General features: G+C 32.8%; 1 protein-coding gene across 5 annotated transcripts in view; it reads left to right on the top strand.

The window, feature by feature from the left end:
• Positions 1–21,727, top strand: part of BRINP3 (BMP/retinoic acid inducible neural specific 3) — a 376,908-nt gene that overhangs the window by 299,985 nt on the left and 55,196 nt on the right. For all 5 annotated transcript variants that reach the window (XM_032422122.1, XM_032422126.1, XM_032422123.1 and 2 more), the window contains one exon: positions 4,498–4,720. In XM_032422122.1, coding sequence (XP_032278013.1) covers positions 4,498–4,720 — 223 coding nt within the window. The remainder of the gene's footprint in view (positions 1–4,497; positions 4,721–21,727) is intronic.

The following is a 21,727-nucleotide window of genomic DNA, read 5'->3' as shown; positions in this document are numbered from 1 at the left end:
ATTTATTTAAGTTCTAATCAAATAACACATGCATATGAATTCATAAAAATCATAAAAGCACCAGTTTCCTCTCTCAGTCCTTCTTAAACATAGTCCTACTTTCTAATGGAAGCAGATTCTGTTTTGGATTATTTTCATGGATTTATAACTCAAAAAATTTCTAAATAATAATGAAAAATACCTGATTAGTTTTCTACACTTTTGAGGAAGTAAATTGTATGTTCTCAAAGCTCTAGAAAATTTGGAATGCTTTAGGGGGCGCCTGGGTGCCTCAGTAGGTTAAGCATCTGACTCTCAATCTCAGCTCAGGTCTTGATCTCAGGGTCATGAGTTCAAGCTCTGCATTGGGCTCCACACTGGGCCTGGGGCCTACTTAAAAAAAAAAAAATGCTTTACAACACTTTTGAAAATATATTCTAAATCAGTTCTGAACACAGATTCTGAATATTTAAAAATACATAATCAGTGATATTGGTCAGTGATTTTCATGCTCATCAATATAGGCAGAAACACAAATCTGGGTTTACATATTTATGACTGGTTATTTTACACCCTGAAATTTTCAGTTTTCTACTCTTACCTATTTAATTCAATTGTGAAGCATGAGAATAGAGTACAAACATATAAATACATAAGATCGATATGTCAATGCAGTAGTATTAATAAAAATTTTTGCTAACATTAGAGTTATGAAAGTAAAGATCATTTGCATTCTACTTACATAACGATGCCAATAAAATTTACGTAAAAGATTATTGGAGGGACTGTATTATTATTTAAAGCACTTAAAAGAGTTCTTGTCAAAGTAAGAACTAATGAGAGAGACACAGAGAGATAGGGATGAGTGGAGAACAAATTAGTTCCAAAATTAGCTAATTAAATATGAGGTGTTACCTAGAGTTACTATCAAGGGAAAGGGGAAAAAAAGGAACAAAGCTTGTTCAACTATTTTTAAATAAATACTTCATTTTTAATGGAGAAGTAGTACCAGTATAGAAAGTCAACATGGTGCCTCGCTAGTCTTCTATAACTTACTGGAAAATTGTCACCTAGCCCAATTCTCTTTGCCTCCACGGAATTCTTTAACATCTTGCATTTCTTTCTGCATTATTCTTTGCTTCATGTGAATTAGTTTTGTTAAGAAGATTGATTGACTATAAATTCCTGCAAGCAAGAGGATGTTTATTACCATTATTACTATTGTTGCTGTATTATTTTGTTTCTCTATAGTCCTCAAGACCATGCAGAGCAAAAGTACTCAGGTGGTACATACTTAACAGGTATTTCCAGATCAATATCTCTCTAATAACCTAGATGCTAAATTTAGCTTTTCTCGGTTATTTTTATATAACATTAATTTGTTTTCTTTTATAAATTTATTTACCCCAAAATGTATGGCTAGTCATTGCTTACTTGCCATTTGAAAAGCAATAGTACTTTATCTTCGACATGGCTTTTGGCAACTACTGTAGGATAAAATGTTATCTTGCATCCCTAATCATTGTATTTTCTCTTTGTAGTTATGTAAATCCCTAGATTTATACAGCAATTCTACTGTATCATTCAAATTTCATGTTCACATTCTATAAATACGGATCTTACTAATTGCCAAGCACAAAAGAAAAGATATCCACGGGAATATTTCTGGAGATCCTCTTGACTTCTAAGTAGAATGAATTTCAGAAATGGAAGATGTTATTTTAATATCAGAAATTATCTCATGTCATTTGCCATTTAAAAAAATAAGAGAAAGGTTTATCCACAGTCGCTCTTATAGACTGAAACATCTGTATGCTGTGTGCACAACAGATGTCCAGTAAATGTTTTGAGTGACTGTCAGTAGTGACTCCTAATGACTTCATAATGAAGTAATTATTCAAGGGCCATGTTAAAACTGTGTTTCTTAGAAATTACATAACGACAGTTTTCAGTTGACATACACTATTACATACACTTCAGTAATATACATTCTATTTTAAAATATTATTTAACTTGAATAAAATTGACTAATTTAGAAACCTTCAGAATTGTATCATAACAAACAATGAAAATAATTAAAATATGCATAGCCATGAAACAATAAAGTCTTATCAAAAGTGTTCAAGTAAAAGATGACAATGAAATGAATGATTAGTTTTCAAAGTGACGGCATCTGCTCTGTGAATAATCCAAGAAATGCTTTCCAATTTCCATGCATCAACTCTTTTATTCAAAAGAGGGAATTTCTCAAAAGAGACATATGGGACCAAATGAAACGTAGGGTACTGTGAAATTGGAATTTTAAAATGCATCTCTTATTTATACCCCGCTTACTTAAAAAAATGATTTGAAGCATATCAAATGGATACATCCTCAAAAATCTTTCTTCATAAATCATTTTTTTTTCTTTTGTTTTATTTTTTTCCTTCTTCTTCTGGTAAAAGTCAATACCATAAATGTCCAAAAGATGCCAGAGTGCTGTATTCATTTGCTCTAGGTGAAATAACAACTCCAATACACATGACTATCATTTTCTGTTAATTGCCAAAAAGTTGTATTTGCAGCATTGATGAAAGGGTCTGGATCTGAATATTGAAATAGCCCTAATACATAAAATAACTATAAATTAATTGCTCTAAATATGTATATGTATTAATGTAATTTGCCCAAGTGGATGGCATAGTTTAAGAAATGATAATTTGGAGGTTTTAAAATAGTGTGTTAGGGACTGTGCCCACGCCAAGAAACGGCTGTTCTATTGACACACCTTGTCCAAATCCAGTTAAATAGAAGTAGCTGCAACTGAACATTTGAAGACAACTGTTTTTGACTTGGATATTTAAAACTAACTAAATGGTAATATAAAGAGCTGTTTATAACATCATACAATTTTAAAGTGAAATGAGATTATGATCATCCACAATGTTCTATTTCCGTTTCAAAGGAGGAAATGAAGGCAAGGAGAGGCCGAGGTTTAACGCATGCCATGTAACTTTTTGATGGGTAGAATAGTGACTAAAATATCATTTGTCTCACTTGCCAAATAATGCTTTTTCAGCCACTGAAAACACTTTAGAAATCTTGTGGTGGGTTCATGTGTTTGTGGGGAGGAAACTCAGCTATCTACTACAGTGAAATGGGTGTAACATGAGAGTCTCAATAAAATTGATGTTTTAACGAAATAGTAAAAGCAAAAAAAAGGTTTTTTTTTGAGTCCCTGTTCATAATATTTACTTTGGAAGAAAAGGTGAGATGGGGGAAAGGCTATACTATCTTTTTCTTGGTGTATGAAAATGTTTTTATTGAGGTAAAATTATATAACATAAAATTTGCCATTTTACCTTTATAGTTCAGTGACATTAATTACATTAACAATGTTGTACAACCATCACTACTATCTTTTTTCCAAAAAGTTTTCATCACCATAAACAGAAATTCTGTGGCTATTATGCAATAGTGATCCATTCACTCTTTCTTCACCCCCTGGTAAATTCTAATCTATTTTTTATCCCAATGAACTTGATTACTTTAGGTATTTCATGTAAGTGGAATCATACAATATTTGTCTTTTTTGGGGGGGGTCTGGCTTATTTCACTTACATATTTTCAAGGTTTATTCATGCTGCGACATGTATCAGAATTTCATTTTATTTTTATGGGTCAGTAATATTCATATATGTATATGTACACCATAATTAGCATATATATTCATCTACGGATGAATAGTTGGGATGTTTCCATCTTTTGGTTATTGTCTCAGCTACCTTTTGTGTTTAGATAATTAATAGGCCTTTAGATAATTGCTTATTTTAGTGTAGCATCAACTTTTGTTTCTTTGTTGGTTAATCAGACATTTGAAAAGAAAACAATTTCAGATATGATAATTATCAGCACAAAAACAAAAGCCAGAATTAGAGCTTTAAATTCTTTTTAATTTTTTCTCTTTGGTATACACTTTGTTTTAAACTACTTTGTCTTGACAACTTAGAATATGGTTAGTGAAAGGGAATAACTAGAATGCATAGTTGAATATTGTAATTTTCTATTTTAAAAGCTTTCCCTTTTTCTTTGAACATTAATATAATCATTTAGTAATGAATATATATATTTTCTGTACTGAGTTAATGAAAATATTTCTTTAATATGAAATACTTAGAAAGGATTCTTAATACTAATGCCAAAAATGAAAGCTAGATTAATGACAACTACTTGTGGGAGAAAGTTCATTCAAATACCATCAAAAGGAGAACATGGAAAAATTAAATTCAGCTTAAACTTTCTGGCCAAACTATTTGTTTTAGTTTAAGTTATTTTAATTACCTTCTACCATGAAAGTTCTATTTTAAGGGAAACAAAAAAGAAAACAATTCTAAAGCATCAAAAAAATCAGAACTTGCTATTAATTTGCTACACACAAAATATAGATAGTATTTGTTTTTATATTAACATATTAAATGTGTTTGGGGAAAAGGGAAAATAATTGTTTTATTAAAGTATTGAATTTTAACATTTTTCCAGATGAATTCAAGTTCTTTATGAAAAGGCTACCCATGAATTATTTCCTCAACACCTCTACCATAATGCATTTGTGGACAATGGATTCTAATTTTCAGCGCCGCTATGAACAACTGGAGAACAGCATGAAGCAACTATTCCTAAAGGCGCAGAAAATTGTACACAAGCTCTTTAGCCTTAGCAAGAGGTGTCATAAACAACCCCTCATCAGCTTGCCAAGACAAAGGTAAGACATTTGTGGCAATATAGACTACTAAGGACATTGTTTTGACGGTAAGCTCTATTTATTTTCTGAATGCAGATGTGGTAATATACATAGCATGGTGTTATAATTTATACCATTAAAGATAATTTGAAAACAACATTTTCTCTTAAGTCTCAGAATAATAAATTTTATTTTCCAAAGCAATAATCCAATGGAGAACCCGTATACTGACACTTCCTTGTTTTTCATTTTCTTTTATTATCAGAATCAGGAAATCATTCTGTTTTGTGTGGTAGTCAACTAATAATTGTATTACAGTGAACAGAAAAACACAAACCCTACAGCTATATTGTAAGCATAGGAAGTAAGCAGGATCACAAAGTGAAATTTCTCAAGATGTAATTTTCAAATAAAAGGATTTAAAGTTCATTTTCTTTGAGCAGTGCTCATAATAACATGAATAAACATGAATAAACCTCATTCTACATGAATCTGAAAATTGCTGGAAAAACTTGTAACAATTTATATGAATAATGACAGACTATTAAAATATTTGTGTCTGAGCTAATTTTGTGAAGCATAGTTTTTGGATTTTGCAATCAGTGCTATGAGAAGTTGTATTTATTTATTTGAAGTCAGATTTTTTAAAAAACATAGCAAAATAAAAAGCTAAGGAAAAATAGGAAAACATCACCAAACAAAACTGCATCTGTATTAGTATCTCTGTTATATAATGCTTGAATTTTGACTTGATGCTTCATTATGAGGAGAAATCTATAATTATAGATTTTTTCACTGAAAAAAAACCTGAAAGTCCATACATTTTTTAAAAGTTCAATTTCAAAATAGATCATTGGCATTGTTTTTATAATTCAGTGGTTTTTAGGATACTCAAAATTTATGCAAATACCACCTCTTGAGAACATTTTTGTTGTCCCAAAAAGCAACCCGGTACCAATTAGTAGTCCCTCCCCATACTCGCACACCCAGCTCGAAGATATTTGCCTCTAGAAATTTGTCTAATCTACTATTTGTCCCAATAATTTGCCTATTTTTGACATTTCATATAAATGGAATCATATAGTATGTGGTCTTTTGTGACTGGCTTCTGTTACTTAGTGTAGTGCTTTCAAGTTTATCCATATTGTAACACGTATCAGCAGTATGGGTACGTTGCATTTGGGTTATCCATTAATTATTTGAAGGACATTTGGGTTGTTTCCACTTTTGGGCTAGTAAGAATAATGTTGCTATGAACATTCATGTACATTTTTTAAAGTGGACATTGATGTTTAGTTTTCTTGGGTATATACCTGAGAGTGAAATTGATAAGTCATAAGATAACTTTATATTTAACATTTTGAGGTAATGCCAAAATGTTTTAATTTACATTTCCCCAATGACTAATGATGCTGAACATCTTTTATGTGTTTATTGTCCATTGTGTATCTTTTTTGGAAAAATTTCTATTTAAATCCTTCCCTATTTTTAAATTGTCTTTAATTTTTATTATTGAGTTTAAGTGTAGTTCTATATTGGGATGCCAGTCTCTTATTGGCTTTATGATATACAAATATACCCTTCCATTCTCTGAGATGTTTTTTTACTGTCTTTGTGCATCTTTTCTCTCGCTCTCAATCTCTCTCTCTCTCGTCAGTCTAAAAGTTTGTCAATTTTTGTCATCTATTCAAGGAACTTTTAGTTTTCTTAATATTCTTCACTATTTTTCTCTTCCTTAATGACTTTTCCACTTAAATCATCAGTATTTCCTTCCTCTGTTTGCTTTGTGCTTATCAAGATTTTCTTTTTCTAGTTTAGTAGACAGAAGGGTTAGGTTATTGATTTGAATACTTTTATCTTCTTTAATATAGGCTTTCACAGCTTTAAATTTCCCTCTAAGGGCTGCTATAAGTTTCATTATTTTATGCACCCTGTAAGTTTCTTATTCCCTGCACACATAAGATATTTTTTATATATCTGTCTGCATACTTCCAAGGAACCTTTCCTAATAGAGAATCGTGGCTGGGGAAAGCCACTGTTATTTAATTATAATGAACTTCATGCTTTATGTGTGTGGGTTAAGTACAGTTTGTAAACCACTGAAATAGATGGTTCTATACTCAAACAAAATAAGAAATGCAAGAGGATAAGGTAGGATAGGAAGCAAATTAATGAGTTTGGTTATTGAGATGTTCTGTTAAACACGTAAAGCTGGAGGGGAGGGGGGTGGGGGCATGGGGTAACTGGGTGATGGACATTGGGTAGGGTATGTGTTGTAGTGAGCACTGTGTATTATATAAGACTGATGAATCACAGACCTGTACCCCTGAAACAAATAATGCATTATATGGTAATTAATTGAATTTAAATTAAAAAAAAAACTAAAAAGCAAAACAAAACAAAACAAAACAAAAAAACCAACAAGTACAGCTAGACCAGGATATATACATCTGAAGTGCAGGAGAAAGTGAACAACTGGGATGGCAATTATCAGTGCATGTGAAATTGTGAGATCGGAATATAATACCACGGAAAATGCATAGACAGGGCTGCCTAGGCGGCACAGGTGGTTAAGCCTCCAACTCTTGGTTGCAGCTCAGGTTGTGATCTCAGGGTCATGAGATGGAGCCCTGCCCAGTACATTTTTTAAAGTGGGATGTCGCCCAGTGTGGAGTCTGCTTGTGATTCTCTCTCCCTCTCCCTGTGCCCCTCCAGCTTGTACTCTCTCTCTCTCTGTCTCTAAAATAAACACATAAGTCTTAAAAGAAAAAAAAGAAAATGCAGAGACAGAATCTGAAGATATTTTTAAGGGGTGAGTGGAGAAATGGAAACTGGAAATGAGCAGATAATGGGGTAAAATATATCACTAGAGCTGCATTAATTCCTAGTAAAAATAAAACTTAAACGAAGATGTCATAAAAGTCCAGGATTTGTAAGAAAAGTATGAAAATATGAAACAATCCAAGTTGGATGTGTACAGAATAAATAAGCAGAGTAAAATAAAGATGACAAAAAAAAGAATAAAAGAAAGATGTATTATTTGGTACTAAATTTAATGGAAAATAAATGGAACTAAATTTAATAAACTATAGATATAGATACTTGTTTTCTAAAACTTTTAACCTAAATAAATCAGACATCACCAGAGGCTTTTCTTGACTTTCTTTTCTTAAAATTTAGCATAATTCCTATGTTGGCTATTACTCATCTCACACACACACAAAATGCAGACTCCTTGCTAGATAAAAGATTTTATTGACTTAGAATTTCTTTCCATCACTGTTTTTCTTTTACTAGGAATGTGGAATTTATTTGTTTTGCTTTTTTTTTCAATTTTAATAGACTAATATAAAATGACATTAGGGAACAATAACAACAACAAACTAGGTACTACAGCCTGTTAGTAAGATACAGTGAAAAAAAAAGAGGTTGGATATTTGTGAGGTACGTTTTCAAAATTTTCTGAAAGAAGTAGATAAGCAATACCTGTGACTCACTTCCATCTGAGATTTTATTTTTGGTCCTGCCTTTATGGAATTTTTCTCAGCTTTTTTCTTGACTTCATCCCACCCTTAGTATTGGTCTCTCACTCTAAAATGTGGAACAATAAGCAAAAACAAACAAAATGAGACCTGCAAAATGAATCTCAACTAGTAAGATGATTTCTTGACACTTTCTCTATAATGACATGTAGGTTGCAGTTTTTCTTTGTAATGCATAGTGTAATTCATCCTTGAGATAAAGCCGGGTACTCAGGTTAATCTCACCAAGTTTACACGTCACCATCGTTGCTTTCATGAATTCATGTGACATCAAAATCTTCATTTCTTACTTGAATAAATTGGGAAGCCTGTGGTAATCTGGCCTCTTTAAGGTAGTGAACTTTTGCTGCTATTCTAAAACTTTTGAGGTAAGGAACAACGACATATTCATTTCATTAAAGGACAATAATTATAGCAATTATTAAAAAATATACATACATAATCCCTACAAAATAATTCAACTACACTATTTTGTGCTGTTATATATTATTCACAAAATGGCCAAGGATACCTCGACATATTACATTTAAGGTGTGTTGGTAAAAGTTTAACAACCAACTTTCCAGGCGGGGGGAACCTCTAATTTATAGCATTTGCCAATTCTTGTGATATGCATAATTGGCTCTTCTGAGCCAATATATGCAGGCAGCAGCAAACCACTAAGAATTGATTAAAATATTTTTATGCAGTTATCTCTTCTTCATTAATAGTAGAAGGTGAGATATGATAAAATCCCTTCTCTAACGTCACAGGGAAGAATAAGTTTAGGCCTATGTTATTTTTATCTGAGAACTATGTCATGCACTTCCTATATCAAATTGGCATATGGGCCGTAACTGGTCCTCCAACTCTTTTTGTATCAGCCCCCAAGGAAAAACTGTTTTATACATTTCAAATTGTTGAAAAAATCAAAAGTAGAATGGCATTTTTTGGTTGATGAAAATTGTATGGAACTAACACTTTAATATCCATATAAAGAAGCACACTCATATGTTTACATATTGTCTATGGCTACTTTCACACTGGCAGAACTAGATAGTTGCCACATAGTTACACGGTCCTGAAACCCTACAATATTTGATATATGGTTCCTTACAGAATAAAAATTTGCTGACATATGTTCTAACATGTACTCTATCTTTAAAAGTGTTATTGAGTGTTTTAAAAGAATTTAATCCATATATCATTGAAATCTTTTATATTATAAATACATGTTATGTTAAATACAAGATATTTTAACTTTAGTTTTCATCATATGGAGACCTTATACAACCAGATTGAATCCTGAATCCTGACTATTCATGGAGTAATATTGAATATTTTATTAAAAATTTCTGTAGTGTATATGTGTGTGTGTATATATACATATAATATCTACATTACATATATTATATATAATGTATATGGATACATATAAATATATATATATATATTTGTTTATTAGCCACCCAGTGGCTTATTTATAATATACATGCAAATATATAAATATATATACATCATATACAAATATATACATAAATATATAACATATATAAATATTTACATCATGTATATATATGTATATGTATTTTAACTAATATAACACCTATAAGAGTAGTCTAAAACCCTACAGACCAAAATGATTTTAATTCAAATGCATTTCTTTTTTTTTTTTTTTTTTTTTTTTTTAAAGATTTTATTTATTTATTTGACAGAGAGAGACACAGCGAGAGAGGGAACACAAGCAGGGGGGGTGGGAGAGGGAGAAGCAGGCTTCCCGCGGAGCAGGGAGCCCGATGCGGGGCTCGATCCCAGGACCCTGGAGTCATGACCTGAGCCGAAGGCAGACGCTTAACAACTGAGCCACCCAGGCGCCCCAATTCAAATGCATTTCAAATTGATATCCAAATACAAAGTTGGATTATTTCATAAAGTCAGTCAACATTTCCCATCTTTCTCCTCCCTCTACTCCTGATCTCCAATTCCAGTATAATTCAGAATGATACCGTGATCATGAACTAAGGGGAAGAACAAAAAAAAAAAAAAAAAAAAAAAAATGAACACTTGGGGAAATGAAGTTTAAAGATTTAACAGTGTCTTTGGGTAAAAGAGGATAAAATAAGTAGGGTAGCTTAAATGAACTATAGCTATTAATGTGTTTGGGAAGGATTGCCCTGACCACTGGAACACTGAAACACTGAAAATATGAGATTCAGGCAGAGTTTATAGAAAATCTGAATGTTTGGTTATCTGCTGGAGTTCCTAGAGATAACTCTCAAATCCACAGATAGCAAGTGCTCAATAAATATTTGATAAATGCTCTGTGATATGTTTTCTAATATTTTAGTTCAATTTCTAGGATCATAGGACAGTGAATTGTCATTTTATATAAAATGTTTCCTACTCTATATAAATTAGATCACCTGTTACAATATGCATATCATGTTCTGTTTGTTTTGCCATTAAGTAGGTGAATGCTTTCCCTCATTCTTTCAAGTAGACATGAGACAGTGTATTAGTTAGTTAGAGGCTGCCTTAACAAAATACTCAGATGGACTGGCTTATAAATAGTTCACAGTTCTGGAGGCTAGAAGTCGTCTCAGTCGAGGTGCCAACGTGGTAGGGCTCCGGTAAAGGCTCTCGCTCTTCAGGGTTGCAAACTGCTGACTTCTCACTATGTCCTCACATCGTGGAGGGATGAGGGATTGTTTTGGAGTTTTGTTTATAAGAATACTAATCCCATGGGGCACCTGGGTGGCTCAGTCGGTTAAGCCTTCCACTCAGGTCATGATCCCAGGGTCCTGGGATGGAGCCCCACATCGGGCTCCCTGTTCTTCTCCTTCTCCTCCCGGCTCATGCTGTCTGTCACTATCTTTGTCTCTCTCTCTCCCCAATAAATAAATAAACTCTTAAAAAAAAAAAAAAAAAAGATTAATCCCATTCACAAAGGCTCCATCCTCATGACCTAAGCACTTCCCAAAGGCCCCACGTCCTAATACCATCATCTTTGGGGGTTAAGGTTTCAACGCGTGAATTTTGAGGGAATACAAACATTCAGACCATAGCTGAAAGGGCCAGTCTCTACCTGTCAGTAAGACCTTGGGATGTGGGGGTGAGAAGGGTAGCTAACCATCACTCTTGTGCAGAAATCCTGTCTGTGGTGGATGACAGTGAAGCTGGCATGTAGATCCAATCTGGGAGAGAGAATTCAAGTATCATTCAAACCCTTATTTTCACTTGACCCCTAGATCCAGTGCATTTCTCTCTCTGAAGCTTTGTTATCCAGCTTTTTTTAAATTTCTAACTGAAACGTGACTCTTTCTGTCCCATATATGTCACCAAGTATTTACAACTCTGTAACATATGCAAGAAAAATAGAAATTTTAATATTTTCAAAGTGAAAATGAGAATGATATTTATATCTGACATGCAGGAATAATGTATAAAAATCCTTTAAATCATATTTGTTTTTCCCTTCAGTTTCTTTTCATCTCTTTTCAGACTATTTTTTTACTTCCCTTTCTCCTTTGCTGAGTATCCAGACATTTTTTTTCTTTTAAACGTCCCTGTTTATTGACCCTCATTTCTTCAATATAACCCCTCTTTACTGAACTCTTTCTATATTTTTGTTATGCAAAGTGATTTGGTGCTCTTAGAAAATCAATTTACAACTTCTCGCTAATCTACTACAAAATGGTGCCTCCCCACCTTCGACCAACTTTCTTTTTTAATGCATTAGAGGATTACATGTAACAGATTTTTTCCCTTTTTTTAAAGTTTTTTTCATACTTTCAAATATATGAAATATCTGATTATCCTTCCAATAATTTTCTCTTATACCTCAAATAATTCAAATCGGTTTCCTTCACTTATAATAATAGGGGAACTTTTTAGCAAATATAAAATCTAATAAAAACCTGAATCCATTTTGAATATGTCCTGAAAGCATTAAAAATGAAGTATAAAAATGTGATTTGCCTGTGGTAATAAATATCTTCTACCTGCCATAAAGCTTATTTGAGATAGAGAAGTACTTTCAAAGTCTAATACTATAAATATGTTTGCTTTTCTGTTTGTTTTGATAGTTAATTTTGTCAGAACCCATGTATTATTGCAGTATGTAGATAATATTCCAATGCACCACTATTGCACAATGTTGAGAAAGGCATTTGGAGAGAATATTGGCCCAGGGATGGGGGCAATGAAAAAGTATAAGTTGTTGCCAAGTCTTAATGGTGCATTACAAAAACTAATAAAGAAACTAATAAATACATAACATTCAAAGCAACAATATAAAGTAAATATAGCTATTAAACATTGAGGATAAATTGCATTTGACATGGCACAGGAACCAAATGGACTTATGTGAAGATAAATTGCAACTTCCTAATTTATGAACAGTAGAATTATAGAAAAGAAAATAATTTTATGTCATTACAGGAAATTTTTATAAGTAACTTTCATGCACTCAATAAAAGCATTCAGGGATTATAATCATTATCTTGTATTAAAATATATAATCTTGGCAAATATTTAATCATATTGTTTCTTTAATAATGAAGAGAGACAAACTTTGGTTAGATAAAATAATGCTTATATGATGTTACAGTATTTATTCCTAGACAGCATAGATTAAACATGCTTAAAAAAGGCATTTATACATAACCAGCATTTTTCTAAGATAATAGGTACTTTACCCTGACTAAGAAAGAAAAGGCCGGGATGGAAGAGTATTTCATCTAGGTCATTTTAATGACCTTTATCAATCTTGAAGACTCACACTCTACAGTGAGTTAAGAAAATCCTCTCTCTTGTTTGGGAAATATGGAGTTGAGAGCTCAAGACTCCTCCCACTTACTTTCTGCCATGTTTGTGGCCATTTGGGCTCAAATTCCAGCCATGCACTACTCTACCCTCACGTCCCAATCCCCAGCTGATAACCTGATTCATAGTTGCCTTTTAGTTGTGCCAAATGCACAACAGATTGAACACTTATTCCTGAAAGCCTGTATTTACTAAAAATTAAGATTTAATTACTTTATAGTAGATGAACAAAATTCTGTTTTAAAATGTTGTTTAATCAAACAACTCTTTTCTCTATATTGTTTTACAGGATATTTATCTTAAAATCTATTTCATAACCATTTACTTTTTTTCTGGTTCTGATTTTTTTCCGATTTTGTTATAATATTCAATAATCAATTTGAACTCAGTTTTTGTAAATGTATATTTTCAAGTGTTGTTTTGGTGACTCCAAATACGTAATGAAAACCATGATTTTAAACTAGGCTTTGGCGATGGTGGTACGGAATTTAAAGAATTAGTTGGTATCAAAGAATCAATGAGTTCTGTAATATTTAAGGAATGGATCTGTAATGTAAATCCTTAAGTTGGCCAACTGCTTGTAGTTGATTTTGGACTACTAAATTGTGACAGTCAAACATATCATTACAAAAATTAGAAAATAATAAATTTAGTTACATACTGCTTCCTGAGATCACAATTCATGGCTAGTACATAAGAGAAACATCCCAGGTCCTTGCCATCTTTGCATTGGTCTTTGGAGAAAGAAAGCAACAATGATGCAAGGATACATTTTATCCAAATTCATTATTTCAATTACATTATTCTCAGTATACCAATGTACTGGTTCAGACAACACCCTTCCCAAGTTAACAATGCTTAAAATAGGGGGAGAATCAGAATTAAGTCTTTATAATTTTCCTAGGGCAATTTTCACTTTTATTTACATGTTTCATCCTATCACCATTCCGCCTTGATCCTCAAGAGAAGAAAACCAAAATTGAGTGACAAAGTGTTCCTACTTCCGAGTACCAAGTATGATATTCAGGTGACCTGTACATAAAACATTTTGCTGCTTTATATGCCTTAAGTGTAGCTTTTTTGTTATCTTAGTGGCAAATCCTGTAGCTGAAATCTTCTATAACGACTTTGACTAGTAGATGTCAAACTATTTGGTCTCAGGACCCCTTTATACTCTTAAAAATTATGGAGAAATTCAAAGAGGTTTCGTGTATGAGAGATAGAAATCCATGTATATATGTATGTACATATACATATATACACACATATTTCCTATAGTAAAAATTGAAACAGAAGTTTTAAAATATGTATTTATTAATACAATTAGAAAGAGCAATAAGTATGATCACTGCATGTTAATATATATAATATTTAAATTTGAGTGATTTCTGCAGAATTGTTTAATATTTGGCTTAAGAGAAGATAACTGAATTCTCATGTCTGTGTCTTTATGCTGGGTGTAGCATGAGGTGGGTAATGGCCCAGGTTGCGAATTGTAATTTTGTAATCTCACACAGATTTATTGGAGAAGAGAGTATTGTAATAACCTTTTCAGATAATTGTGGATATTACTCTTTATACTGTACCAAAAATTCAACAAGTGGTAGATTTTAAAAAGTTATATGTAATTTGGAATCCAAAAGCTTGTGATTAACATTTTCACATCTCTTACTTTAGATTATTTTGTCCACCTTGAACTTTTAAAATGGATCTTTAATCATGCATATGAAATCATGTGCCAGTCATTTGGACAATACCGATGCACTTAGTTTTGAAGATCTTCCAAATGTTGACAACATATCATTATAAAATAACAAAAAAAATTCATTCTTTAATATCATCATTGGGTTCATGAGAAAAGTCTTTATTTATCGGGAAGCTGTTACTCTCATTGTTTCAGTACAAGTTTTCCAAATATCTAATTTTCACTTGAAAACTATACTTTTAACATTGATATTAAATATGTCAGTGGTTTGTCTAGAAGTGATAGGTTTGTTTCTTTCAGTTTTGACAACAGATCTGCCAAATAGTCGAGTCTGGATAAACTAGTTTGTCAATTATTCTTTCAAGTAAAAATGGTTCGCCATGAAAAAAGTGCTTACCTCAGCTTGCAACTGAAACAATTACACAGGTGTTTTGCCTCAAGGCAACCATTATAGTTCAGTGTGTAACACAAGCGCTTTATTCATATTCCCATTTTGTTCTGACATATGGATTTGTACTGAAAATTGAGACACAATAAACTTTTTTATACTGCTTCACCAAGAACATTTTTAACTGAAACTTGCTTTCTTTTTGTTCTACAAGTATGTGGCAGAAAATACTGTATGCATACTAGTCCAAGCCGTTTGGTTCCACGGCTCTGCTTCATGCTAAGTGTCCAGCAATAGTTTACCCACATTGCTGTTGGCATCAATGCAAATGTCAACTCAGTGAAAAAGAAAATAATGTCTCAGTATTTCTATGAACTAGTTTTCACCTTGTGTACCCCATGATAGGCTCTTGCCTCCACTTCCTTGCTGCCCATGCACCCACACCGAGAGCTATGTGGACCACTCCAGGAATGCTGCCCTAGATCAATTTCTACTCCTCGTAAGGCCCTAATAGACCCCAGACAAATTGGGGGGCTATAATTATTTGTCTTCTTCCTTTACTTCTCTTTCCTCACTAACACAACCCCTGGTTTTAGTGGAACTCATGCTACACCACACCTCCTGGGTTTTCTTCAACCGAGGGTGGATAATTCTAGTCAAACAGACAGAAGTGGAAAGAATACACAAAACTTCTGAATTGGAGTCTTAAAAGTAGAGGAATGCATGCCATCTACTTTCTCTTCTTCCCCCTGGCTAAAATGAAAATGTGATGGCTTGGAACTAAAAGTGATGACATGAAGAAACTTGTTAAGGATAGTAAAACCCAATCTTTTTGAAGCTACCAAATCATTCCTGAACAGTTTATGTTTGTACTGTTATTGAGAGAGGAATAAAATTGCATTTTTTCTGAACCAATATTATCTGGATTATGTTACGGCAGGCAAACTTGCATCCTAATAATAAAAGGACTTTACTGAGTGGCCTCCAAGTCCTTTAATATTGTGGAATCTGTGATTTAATTAAAAATGGCATTTATATGATTAAGGCAAGGGACTTTTGCTGAGAACAATTTTATATGAAACTGTAGGGAAAAGGCAAGATATTAATTTTCCTTACATTTCTATGTTATAAAAGAATTTTTGTATTATTTTTTGTGTTTCAGCCACTCCGTGATGACTCCCAGGCACATGCTAAGGAAAAATGAAGCAGTATATTTAAGGAGTTTAATATTTAGGTATCTTGAGCGTGTGATTGAGAAATGTAAAAGATATAAATAACAATTATAAAGTACTCAGCACATGGGAAGTGCTTAAATAATTATTATTTAACTTTCCAAAACAGAAAACACTATTTCTTTTGTGTAGGTGTTTCTAATATATAATGAGTTTTCTTCAAAACATGCTTTCATGTGTTTCATAGTCAAAACAAAATTTGTCATAAAGATAACAACATAAACGTAATAAGAAACACATTCACTGTTACTTGTATAGAATAACACATAGTAGCCTGGATTCTGATTCAGGGAATCCAGGGATATAAGTTTTCAAAGAGGAAAGAAAAAGGAAAAAAGGAGAGAGAGAGAGAGTAAGTGGGCCCCACCTTCTTCTTCGTGTGGGGTCACTTCTACACAAATTTCAAACGTGGCAAATTTGTCTTTTCTCTCATGCCATTGCCTTTTTAAAAAATTGTTTCAAGTTTTTATTTAAAGTCCAGTTAGTTAACATACAGTGTAATACTAGTTTCAGGTGTAGAATCTAGTGATTCATCACTTACATGTAACACCCAGTGCTCATTGCAAGAAATCCCTCCTTAATGTCCATCACCCATTTAGCCCATCCCCCACCCACCTCCCCTCCAGCAACCCTCAGTTTGTTCTCTATAATTGAGTGTCTTATGTTTTGCCTCCCTCTCTTTTTTTTTCCCCTTCCCCTATGTTCATCTGTTTTGTTTCTTAAATTCCACATATGAATGAAATCATATGGTATTTGTCTTTCTCTGACTGACTTATTTTGCTTAGCATAATACACTCTAGCTCCACCCACGTCATTGCAAATCAGGCCACTTTCTTTTACCTAATTCTTGGTGTAGCTTATACTTCAGCTCTCATGGCTCTAAAATGCCCCTATCTTTTCACTAACATTCCTACTTTGAACTTCAGCTCATGATCTTTCAATTTATTAGATTTGGATAAATGTTAGCTGAAAATAACTATTTTAAAATGAAGTTATATTTAGATATAAAAATTATTTGTGCTTTTTAAATCAGTTACTTGCTAGCCATCACAGTACCTCACTTGAACCATTTTAGGTAGAGTTTAAAAAAATATTAAAATGAAAATCTGTAAGATTATAGTGCTTGCTCTTTTTTGTCTTTCTCTCATGTATAAAACATTATGTGGAACAATCAAAGATCTTGTCACCTTGACATTTTGCTGAGCGTATGCTGTCTACAACCCACAACTTTTGTAATGAGGTCCAAATTCAAGCCTTTAGATAGCTGCTTTTGAAAATACAAAAATCAAGGGTCTTTGCTCCTCTTGGAAATTCTGTGGACTTAAGTGTATGTGTGCATTAGTATGTGTGCGAGAAGAGTGCAAAACAACAGGTCAGCAGCTCACTACATTAAGTAAAAATCTTATACTAGTGTATTTTTTTGACTTTAAATTAGTTTATTCTCTCATCTGAGGAAAAGGAAGCCAAGAAACAAAGGAAAGAGTCTTGATTATAACATATATTCCAAATAAGAGAGATTTATTCCTCTTTGTTTTTCATGCTCTTCACCTTCCAAATGTCATTTCGGTACCTCCCAGTCTATTTTCTGGACATTACAACACTTTTCTAAGAAAGATTAAGAATGTCATTCCCAACACGTTTTTCCCCTGTGGTAACTCAATGGAGTTGCTGGCTAAAATAATCAGATTTTTGAAGAGTAACAATATAGACAGCTATATTGAGAGAGAATTTTTAACACTTAACGCTGACTTGTCTGAAAGAAAAAGAGTCCTATCAGGAAAATCTTGGAAATAAAGTCATAAGATCTGTAATATCGAAGATTAAGAAGTCCCTTTGCCAGCACTATTTGGAGTAGTACCACTTTGTTTAAACAATCGGAGTCAGCTCCTTATTTGACACTAGCCACAGGTCTATGCCACAAAGAGTGGTTGAAGGGCTTTGCTATCAGTCCTCATTTTCTCTCCACTAAGGAGCTGATGATAATCCTTCATGTGTTTCACTAAATAACTTGCATCTTGTGAGAAATTGATTTTTTTTCTAAAATAAATACATAAACACATACTTTTTAAAAAGAAGCCACAGGTAAGCAAATTTGGAAACTGTAATTACTATAAATTCTACTTGGAAATCTACAATGTCCATATGCATGTCAAATATTCTAAAATGATCTACAATTAAAATAGTTTTTTTAAAGATTTTATTTATTTATTTGAGAGAGAACGAGCCTGGGGAGGAGCAGAGGGAGAGGTAGAGGGACAAACTGACTCCATGTTGAATGTGGAGCCCATCATGGGGCTTGATCTCAGGACCCTGAAATCCTGACCTGAGCTGAAACCAAGAGTTGGGTACTCAGCCGACTGAGCCACCCAGGCACCCTGAAACAGATTTGTTTAAATAAGGATTTTTCAGAAGAAAATTTTTTTACTTCCTAAAACACCTATTGATGTCTTAAAGTATACAGTTGAAAAACACTGTACTATCATTTTTAATACAATTCTTACAGATTCTAGAGTTTCCATCAGTTGTGATATAGTCACCTCAATCCCCATAAAATAATAATAATAGTAAAATAATAATAATAATTACCTTGAGCTTAAAATTATTTTAGATCTTTGTTTTCTCAACTTCTCAGATGTTTTCTGAGCACTAGGTGCCAATTTCTGGGAAATAATCACTTTAAATACCTTCTCAGAAAGACTTAGAGGTTATACTATATCATTTCTAATACAGGTATAACTTGAAATAGTCCTACAGTTAAATGCTAATTCATTTACTAAAACACTTGTGTCACATTTCTTTTTTAAAAGAAAAAGATCTCTGAGATTTTCATCCCAATATTTTGCATGAGGTGGAGAGTGCCATTAAATGTGAATTGTTACATAAAGTTACATTTCAGAGAGAAAAATGTTATGGAGTACATGGGAATAAACTACTTATTTGTTGATATCATATTAACCATCAGTGGTTTATATATGGACCACAAATTGAGAATCAGTCCAGATCCCAGGACACTAATATTTTTACAAATCTTATAATCTTATTGACAATCAAATTCTTAGAATGGATGCACTTTCAATTTTTAAGTATATTTAAATCAGTGTTGTGAATCAGTCTCATTTCTATTTGAGTCACTTTGAAGCAAATTTTACTTATATTATGGAAGAAATGGATACATGTTTACTTACCAAAATAAATAGGAAGCTGAGCATCATCCACCATTGGGATGATGTGGTGGTTTTATTTTATCAAAGTAGAAGCCTGTCTTATAAATCAGAATCATTATGTTATCCATGAGTCTTTCTCCCTGAACGTTCCCCCTTTAAAATGTTGAAACCAGAGGTAAACACGGTGATGTAGGGGTGAAATGACTAACTTAGAGTAGAATAGAATTTTCAAGTCTCTTTATCTATAAAGAATGTTATAGTATATACATAAAAGAGGGATAAATCAAAGTGTTTTTTTTTTCATTACATGAAAGTCTTTTCTTATGTCAGTTTTCATGGTTAATATGATATCAAATGATATTGGAGGCTTCGATGTGTGTAGATGAAATTGGTTATATTAAAACTGTCACTGGTAAATACATAGATAAGATAGTATTTGTCCTATAGCTTTTCCCATTTTAAATGATAGAACCAATAAAAAATAATCTGATGTTTACTAGACTAAACTAAATACTAAATTAAACTATTTACTAAACTAAACTAAAGACTAAAGATTGAGTACATCTTATAAATACTGCCTCTTTGCCATCAAACTTGCTCAATTTGGTGGGGGAAAATCTCATTTGGATTGTTTTAATGATAAGTTTAATCTAATGCTTAATTTAGTAGCACTATGTAGAGGCAATGTACAATCTCTAATCCTCATTTATGTTTTATAATCTTCATGCTAAGTACAAAAATACAAAAATATCCTTCTTCATATCCTTCCATTATTATTTCATTTCATGTATTCCTTTCATGCATATGTATGTATGTGTGTAGTCATATACACACACAAGCACAAACACACGGGTAGACACATATATGCCAAGTTATTAAAATAGTATATGACTGAAACCTACAGTGCTTCTCCTGAGTATTAATGTAAGATACTATTTTCTAAAAGCAAATAGTGTTACGACTAAATCAATAAAACTAAATATTACCAAGATATAAACCAGCTTAAATCCCTAACACTGAAAAAAATAAAAATAAAAAAATAAAACAACTTTGAAGCTCTTCATTTGAGGCAGCCACTACAAGTTATAAAGTGAGTGAATAAATTTCAAAAATCAATGCCAATTGCAATCAAAATCCCGTATCTCACAACCCAGATGCACTTCACACAGCAACAAATAGAACCGCACAAAAGAACGTTGATGTGACAAAAGAATACAGGAGAAAAGGAAGGTCATTTTGTTGTGGTTGTTCTTTGTTCTATTAAACCCAGCAGGAAGGCTTCATGTAGGTTTCTCAAAGGAAACAAAAAAGATCAAGTCTGAGGTAGTACCTTTTATTGAGCTAAAGTAAAATTACTTCACACAAGCAGGAAGGTTAGCTAGAAACAAATCTAAACACAGTGTAGTAAGAATACAATGAAAACGTCCAATTTAAGGGATATATATACTCATATTATCCCTAACATCACCTTAAACACACACACACACACACACACACACACAAATACAGACCCATCCTCAATTATATATTAAAAATAAAAGGACATTACATGATTATGATCTTAATGAATGATTTTTGTTTCATAACCTAATCTAAATTACCATTGAAAATGAACAAAATCACAACCTGAAGTTACAGAATCTTTCAATTCATATGCAGGAATGTGGAGAAATTTTCGACAGATGTACTGCAGGGAACAAACAGGAATGAGGGCAAAGCTGATCAGTTTGCAGATTACCATGTCCAAGTGAAATAGCAACTTAAATAAGGGACAGAGGAGACATTCCGAGGAAGCCACCAATACTCTTTAATACAGAACCACAGACACATTATGATAAAGGGTGAGAGTTCTGAGGTTGACTTGCTAATGAGAGCCATCATAATTAGCTAGTTATTAGCTAACAGGGATTAAGCACAAACTATTGTCAAACTCTTCTAAGTGCATTACCCGTTGTTGCTCATTTAATACAATGTTACAAGGTAGTTAGTGTTATTACCCTAAAATTACAATCAAGGAAACTGAAATTGAGATAATCTAAATTTGCTGACGATTACTCAACTAGTGGTGGCAGGGCTAGGATCCAAACTCAGGCAATCTGCCTATTGAGTTTGTGTTCTTAGTCACTAAGCCACAGTGCTTCCCAGGTTTGTGGTGTTTGTTAATAACAGGGCTCCCATCTCCTGCTAACCCCTC

This window comes from Phoca vitulina, unplaced genomic scaffold (genome assembly GCF_004348235.1).
Source record: "Phoca vitulina isolate PV1807 unplaced genomic scaffold, GSC_HSeal_1.0 scaffold26, whole genome shotgun sequence".
In the NCBI taxonomy this organism is placed as follows: domain Eukaryota; kingdom Metazoa; phylum Chordata; class Mammalia; order Carnivora; family Phocidae; genus Phoca; species Phoca vitulina.
This window is presented reverse-complemented; position numbering and strand designations above follow the sequence as displayed.